The sequence below is a fragment of the Myripristis murdjan genome, chromosome 19 (genome assembly GCF_902150065.1).
Source record: "Myripristis murdjan chromosome 19, fMyrMur1.1, whole genome shotgun sequence".
Taxonomy (NCBI): Eukaryota; Metazoa; Chordata; class Actinopteri; order Holocentriformes; family Holocentridae; genus Myripristis; species Myripristis murdjan.
Window position 1 is genome coordinate 2,223,289 of NC_043998.1, and position 7,329 is coordinate 2,230,617.

General features: G+C 40.6%; 1 protein-coding gene across 1 annotated transcript; it reads right to left on the reverse strand.

Annotated features, from left to right (window-relative positions):
• Window positions 1-4,935: 4,935 nt before the first annotated feature.
• Window positions 4,936-6,044, reverse strand: clrn3 (clarin 3). Its single transcript, XM_030078314.1, has 3 exons — window positions 5,813-6,044; window positions 5,381-5,566; window positions 4,936-5,213 (listed from the first exon to the last, which is right to left on the reverse strand). Exons 1-3 carry the CDS (start codon window positions 6,042-6,044, stop codon window positions 4,936-4,938), a joined length of 696 nt encoding a protein of 231 aa, XP_029934174.1.
• Between the last annotated feature and the right edge of the window lie 1,285 nt (window positions 6,045-7,329).

Sequence of the window (7,329 nt, forward strand, 5' to 3'; positions counted from 1 at the left end):
ACATTATTAATTATCATTTCATTGTTTGTTAACAGTAAAATTACTATCAAATGAAGTTCATTTAACTATCAATTTACCATTAATTAATGATGGCTATTACATCGCGTTACCCATGTCTCATTATCAAATTATAATGTAGAAGTTTCTCAACATGTCAGTCAATTAATTTATCTGCATGAATCCCAGCCCCTTATCTCTGTTGTAGATTGTTGTTTACATTAGCTGTTTTCTTTCTGTGTCTGGGTCAGATGGCCCCAATATAATTTAAGCAGGGGCATTGTCAGCAGGTTAAATGTGTGTCCCTGTGCGTTATATCCATCATACCTGCCAGTCAGCTGCATTAATCAAACACAGTGTCAAGCGGCTTGGGGCAGGGAAAGTGCTCTTCCCTCCCTCCATCCATCACTCTGGATGTAAGCCGCCATCCGGCATCATCAGCACATACCACCACTACACCGCAGATTCCTCGCTGCATGGACACAGACTGGCTGGCGAGATTCTCCACAGATTGATTGGTGGAGTTTGAGCCAGTCTCCAGGCATTTTATCAGGGTTGTGACAGTGGGCAGGCTGAGGAGACCAGGCTGGACACCCTCTCTTTCACTCTATTTCTGTTTCAGGCAGGGTAAAGTGGAGAATTGGCTTCAGGTGATTTGGAGAAGATCTTATCTCCTGTTAAAAGAGGAATGACACCATAATGGAGCAGCAGGGGTGCAATTACCACTTAGCCCTCCTCCTCCCATCCTCCTCCTGCTCTCCTTCACTCCGCCTATACCTCAGCCCTCACTGACAAATTAAGATTAATGATGAAGATAAGTAAAGGACCTGCCTACCTTTCCAATATCACATGATTGCATTGAGTGTAACAGAGGGCCTGCTCCTTGTGAGTGGAGATGCAGCTCATCACTAGGACTATTCCCCTATGATACCTCTCTGTTGTGCATCCTGCCTTCAATGTGTACTGAATCTTATCGCCATTGCTAAGGCGTGTGGTCAACACAGTACAGCAGTTGCAGTATGAATGCTTATTATATCATATGGAAATGCAACACATGGGAGATACTGTACACACCTCTCTCATTGCCGCTATATCATGGGTTTGGAGGGAGGAGGCAGATACAACTTATCTCAGGAGAGATAAGGATGTCCAGCGTCGAAAAATAAAGAAGCTCTGGGGCAGGAATGACTCTCTCAGTTGTAAAGGACTTCCCGCTTCGCTGAGCTCAGGGCTTGCCCAGAGGAATATTATGAACTATGGAATGTAGTGAAAACTCACAGTTTAGGAAATAGCACTATACACTGCAAATAAAAATCTCCAACTAATGGAGTAATTTATACTTGTTCCCTGAAAAATTAATGAAACAGTGAAATTGCACTGAAAATAAGTGGGATTATCTCTTCCCACTGATAGATTTTTTGTTCACTTGTTTATAAGAAAAAAAGACTGAGACTAAATATGAGACTGGGTTACCTGATAAAATGGAGATTTTTTTTCGGTGTACAGTCAGTTACATAATATATGTATGTTGCTGTTTGTTTAGGACCTGTGTGTATTCCTCTATTATTGATTTTTTTTTTTTTTTTTGTTTGGAAAATTTTGTTTGTGAAAGTGTAAAAACAAGTGTTGTCCCATAATTATTCTAGAAATCACCCAACAAACACCACCCCCCACCCTCTCACCCCACCTTCCACCTCATCTCTGCCCCGCTTATTTGTCCTGGTGAAACCGACTCGAAGGAAGAAGGGGACCTGACCCCATCCCCCAGCACCAGAGTGGACCCTACCTGCCTGAATGTGTGTCCCCCTGCCCTGCAGCTGGAGGTGTCTGTTTCACGGGCCTCTGTAATGCGGGACCTGTGCGGATAAGGTTTCACAGGTACAAAAGTCTCCACTTTAATCCTATCACACAAAGTGAGTGGCCGGGGCTCAGAGGTCCTGCATAATCCTGGGTTTATCTATTCAGGCAAAGTCAGAGACACAGAGCATGGGGAAAGGAAGGGATCAGTGCCCATATCTCTGATTTTCTTCAATCAATGTTTGCATAGCAAACAACAAAAGGAATCTCTCAATAGAAATTTTTGCTATTCCACACCTCAGTGCACACAGTAACTGGAGGAGAGCAGTACAAAAGCATTGCTAAGTATCTCCTCTGGCAGCTGTCATACAGGTTGATAGTCAGAGTCAGGGGAACCTACAACTTAAAAATGTCTTCATTCCTCCCCAGACTGCATTTTTCCATTTTACATGGCAAATAAGCGATCACACACACTAGAAGATACACTGCATGAATATGACAGCTGTCGTGTATTTTTTGAGGTTCAGCCCTTTATATTATCATGTATTCAAGTATTCCCTGGATATAATGATCACAGAAGAGGCTAAAATATACCACTTTGCTCTTGCTTACCTTTTCAGTTCATATGCAAGTGCCACAACAGTCTGTCAGAATTAAGACTGGGTCCCTGATGACAGTCAAATTTCAGAGGGTTACAAATTATTTATTAAGTGAGCTCATGGTCAACAAGCCTGTGTTCCCAGCAGGGTTAGGATTAGTTTTTGTACTGAAACAGGCCTCCTCTGGTGAATACAACCTGCTAGGATATCACACAGGGTTACACCACAGTACATCATTCTACATCATGAATATGTAATAATAAGTTGGATTTTGTGGTAGTGGTCAGCAAATGAATTTAAGCACTGAAACATTGGCCACTGGCAAACCACACTTACTTGTTGTTGTAATTTAATACGTGTAGTAGACTAAAAGACTGAAATTTATTGAAGCAATAAATTAAGCTTGCTCAGACCTTAGTAAGCTACGTTCCTTCTCCCATGAGACTGTGTTTTCCCACTAGCACTACAGCCAAATTTTCAAGCAGTGGATTTTTCTACTTTACAGAAATTCTATTAGTCCTGTAGTGCATTTTTATGCATTGTAGAGACCATGCATTCTCAGAAATTCAATACATATTCACAGTGAAGCTGGTTTCTGCATCTCTCTCTCCACATCTCTTGAAGTGTGAGACTTAAAGGAAGAGTGGTTCCTTTGAAGGCAGGTAGAAGGCGTTGCGGGGCTCAGAGGTGCTGGAAAGGGCATGTCCAAACAGACTTAGGCCCTGACTGATGAGACACGGGAAGCGGTAACAGGACACCCAGCCCCTGCTCCCATGTCAACACAGCCATGTGAATCACAGCTGTGAGAATGTGTCTGGAGATCCAGCAGGAAATTGTTGACAACTCTTGCAAGAACTGCTTGAGCGTCTACACCATCAGCATGCTTTGATTTGTTCATTATTAGTTTGCGTGCATTTGTTGTTTCTGAAATTCTTTGCAATGCACTGAGCGAATCAGTAATAAATCTCTATCTCTCATCAAGGCTTTCCCAGGTTGATCCCACATGGAAGTGGATAGGGTTAGGGTGCAATGCATCACTGGAGTTTAAAGGGCTCAACTTAAGCACTGCTCAAGTCATGAGACATGAATTGGCCTAGGTAAGTAAGGTAATCCATGTATGTTCCTCCCAGGTCTTAGGCAGTAGATTTCCAGTTGTGGGAATGTATGTGGGAATCTGACAACCATAGCTTTCCATGAGCCATTTCCTGAGAATTTTAAGATGGATGACAAGCACTTTCCTTTGCATTATGTCACTTCCTGAACATTAGCCAGCTCATGTACCGGAAATATCTGAGGGAAACTGTCATTGTGATTTAATGTGCTCTAAAAGTTGGTTATTTATCCATCCTACAGCAGTAATGCCCTTAGGTCATTCTATATGTTTATATAATTTAGTTTTACTTTTTGAATCTACTTGTGATAGCCATGGTGTTTGACATCAGATATGCTTCCATGTTTCCTTGCTTTACTTCATCCTGGCGATAGAGGGCAGCAGAGATGAATTTTTTAAAGACATGGTTTCACCTCCAACTAGATTTTACTCCAGGTGCCACGATTTTAACCATTTAAATATTATTAACTCATGAACCATATATGTGATAGCATGATAACTGTTCTGACTTCTCTCCTGTTGTCCTTATAAAGTGTCTGTAACTTCAAATAAAAATAGTTCACTGCCATCACAGTACAAAGGGCAAAAAATGATTTCATCATTGTTTATTAAAGATTGCACACTTTATGGGAACTAATGTCTGACAGCCATAATAAGTAGGAAAAAAAATGGAGCTTTCATACTTTCATACACACATAATTTGAAAAAATGTAGATTTTTTTTTTGCATTTTATATCAAAGTCTTGCTATTTTTAACTTTATGGAAGGCAGTGTGTATCATGGTGTGGCTGTAAAGATAAATACAAGTTCCAGTAATGTGAATAAAACAATTAACATTTCTGCCACTCCCACCAAATAAACCTGCCTTTCCCTTCTAACCTGGTATCCCATTGGTTTTTACTTGGTCCCTCCCTTTATAATGTCCCATTCCAGTATTCTGTTGCAACAGGAAACATATCAAATTCAGGAAGCAAATCAATGGATGCTTTAAAATTCTGTTTCATTGTGACTTTATCATGTACAAAAAAAAAAAAAACAAAGACTTGCTGTCTAATAAATAGATATTTTTTTGGCATGCAGCTGCAAAGTCATTAACATTTAAACCTACTTAGCCAACTTTTACCTAGAGTTTTTATGATCAAAATACTTAAAAAGTGGTGATTATATCAGATTGAAATATTGAAATTAAAAAAAGTGATCATAATGTGTTGACATTCAACAACAAAACAAACCAAAAACAGATAATCTCGGGTGGAATGGATCATCAGTCTTGTTCTCTAATATGACCCTTCCACACTAATCCTACTTTACTGTACATACCTCTGATTTCGGTCTGAAATTTCCCTCTGTGATAAATAATTTCCACTCGAGATACAGTCTTATGATGAGTGAATCATCAATGTCAGTGAAAAATTATTCCATTTCAGACCACTAATACATCATTATCTCTTTGGGCGCATCCTCGGTAGGCCTCTGTTGTTCTTTCTTGTGTGTGTAGGCTGCGTGCTCGTACATGTAGATCAAGGCAATGGAGAGGAGAGACAGCACCATGTAGGGGATGACGAGGTAGTATCCTATCTGCATTTCAGCCGACTTGTTCCTCAGGTCCACTGGATTATCCTGGGAAAACTTTTTCACCAGATCCTCTGCCATGTCGGTCACGTTGATATTCACCACAAATAACATGATGACCAATAAAGACAAGCATGCTACAAAAGAAACTGCATAGTTAGTGCTGTCACAATTACCCGAACAAATTACAGTATGTCTCACTTTAATGCAATGCAAAAACTGATTGGCATCTGTTGCCCAAACCAAATTAGAAAACTTCAGGGTTCTACGATTTGTGTCACTATCTGACCATGGTCATGCTTACCGCTGAGCGAGCTGCTGGCGTAGAAGCCAACAGGCCCCATGTACGTCTCATAAGGGTTACTGACACTGTTGTAGAGGGAGATAAGGATGCTGACGGCTGAAAACAGCAGACACAGGACTAAAAGGCCCACAGACAGTGAGTGCAGGACAATAGGGGCTCCTCCAACCTTTGCCAGCTCAGGAAACACTACAAAAGCAGCACAAATATATAATTTAACCATGTAAACCTCACAGTGCTTGACAAAGTATGATCAGTGCCTGTAGAACATCTTAGCTTTGATTCCAGAGTGAGATTCAAGTGGATTTTGTATTGTAATGTTGTCCCGTCAAGGTAAGTCAGTGAGAAAATTCACAACTTCCAAAGACGATCTACACCCAGTATATTTATGTCTAAATGCATCTATGTATATGTAAATTACAGACCATTAGTTACCTTGGAATTTCTCGTCGCGTCCAAAAAAGGGACAATTTATTCTGTTCCAGCTTCCATTGAAAAGCTTAAATTCTATCACAGCAGTACCATTAAACAAGACATTTCCACTTGGAGCGCAGTCCATGGTAGCTGCGGCCCATGTTGTTGACATAGCATATCCCAAAATCCCAACAGAAACGGAAGTCACCAGTGCACTGGACAAGAAATGGAGAGTCTTCTTTCTGGATGGCATTATCACTGTATTCCAGTTACTCTAGTTGAGTCTAAATCTCAGGTTTTCTTTCTTTTAAGTCCCCTCAAAGCCTCAGAACCAGATTTGGATGGCCTGACCCGCTAATGATTCCCTGTGAGAGTTACCTTACTGGGAGGGGTAAAATGTGGACTGCTGGTCATAAAACCTCTTGATTATGGATGTGACCTTTGGTAAGAGAGAGAGAGAAAGAAGGTTGTCATAGCAGTGACATCATTTTCCTAAACAGCATAAACATGGGTGGTTGCAGGTTAACAATGAAAGGAAAGCCAGTATCTCAGCCTGTGAAGTGTCGCATCTCAGACAATTTATTTTGTTACTTTCTTTTATTTCTGTTATTATGGTTTAAGTGTCTCAGATAGATATTTCAGGGCCATTGCTGTGATTACTCTGCTTATACACTACCAGCCTTGTGCAAATGAACAAAGGCACATTAATGACACTTTTCTACAGACTCTTCTTAGTCTTCTCATTGCTCAGTGTCTTCCTCTTCACCTGCCAGTGCTCTTTATTTGAAGGAAATAGATCCACAGCCTTTGGAGCCAAAGTCCTATGTCTAAAGGGGCAGGGTCATAAAACATAAAGCAGATTAATTATTTACCCATCTCTCTAAAGAGTGCTTACTGGAAGAGGAGTGATCAGATCTCCCGTGTGTGATAGCTGCAGCACTAAAGCCGTGGTTCAGACAGATTTCTATCCACAGATTACACATTTTGAGAATGAAACAAAAGATTTCACAGAATGATGACAAAGATTGCAACTCAACACAATTGTGTGGCTCAGATTAAAGGTGCTACACTTAGGATTTTAACATCAATTATTATTACCTATTACCTCTATACACAAATTTTGTGGGGAAAAGGCTGTTTTGCTTTATGGCAAAAAGGAATACAGTGTCACCAGAAAGTATTCACACCCCTTCACTTTTTCCACATTTTGTTGCATTACGGACTTATTCTAAAATCAATTTGAGTATAGTTTTCTTTTTTAAAAATCTACACGAAATAGCCCATAATGACAAAGTGAAAACATATTTTGTTGAAGCACCTTTGGCAGCAATCACATCCTCAAGTCTTCTTGGGTATGTCTCTACAAGCTTGGCACACCTGTTTTTGGGCATTTTCTTCCATTCTTCTCTGTAGATCCTCTCAAGCTCAGTCAGGTGGGATGGGCAGCGTCTGCAGACAGACATTTTGAGGTCTTTCAGAGATGTTCAATTTGATTCAAGTCTGGGCTCTGGCTGGGCCACACAAGAACATTCACAGAC

Excerpts from the sequence above, each read along its gene's own strand:
- clrn3 (XM_030078314.1), bottom strand. The coding sequence starts at position 6,044 with ATGCCATCCAGAAAGAAGACTCTCCATTTCTTGTCCAGTGCACTGGTG. Across the intron at positions 5,567-5,812 it reads ACGCGACGAGAAATTCCAAG|TGTTTCCTGAGCTGGCAAAG; the intron begins GTAACTAATGGT and ends CTGCTTTTGTAG. Across the intron at positions 5,214-5,380 it reads CGCCAGCAGCTCGCTCAGCG|CATGCTTGTCTTTATTGGTC; the intron begins GTAAGCATGACC and ends TTTCTTTTGTAG.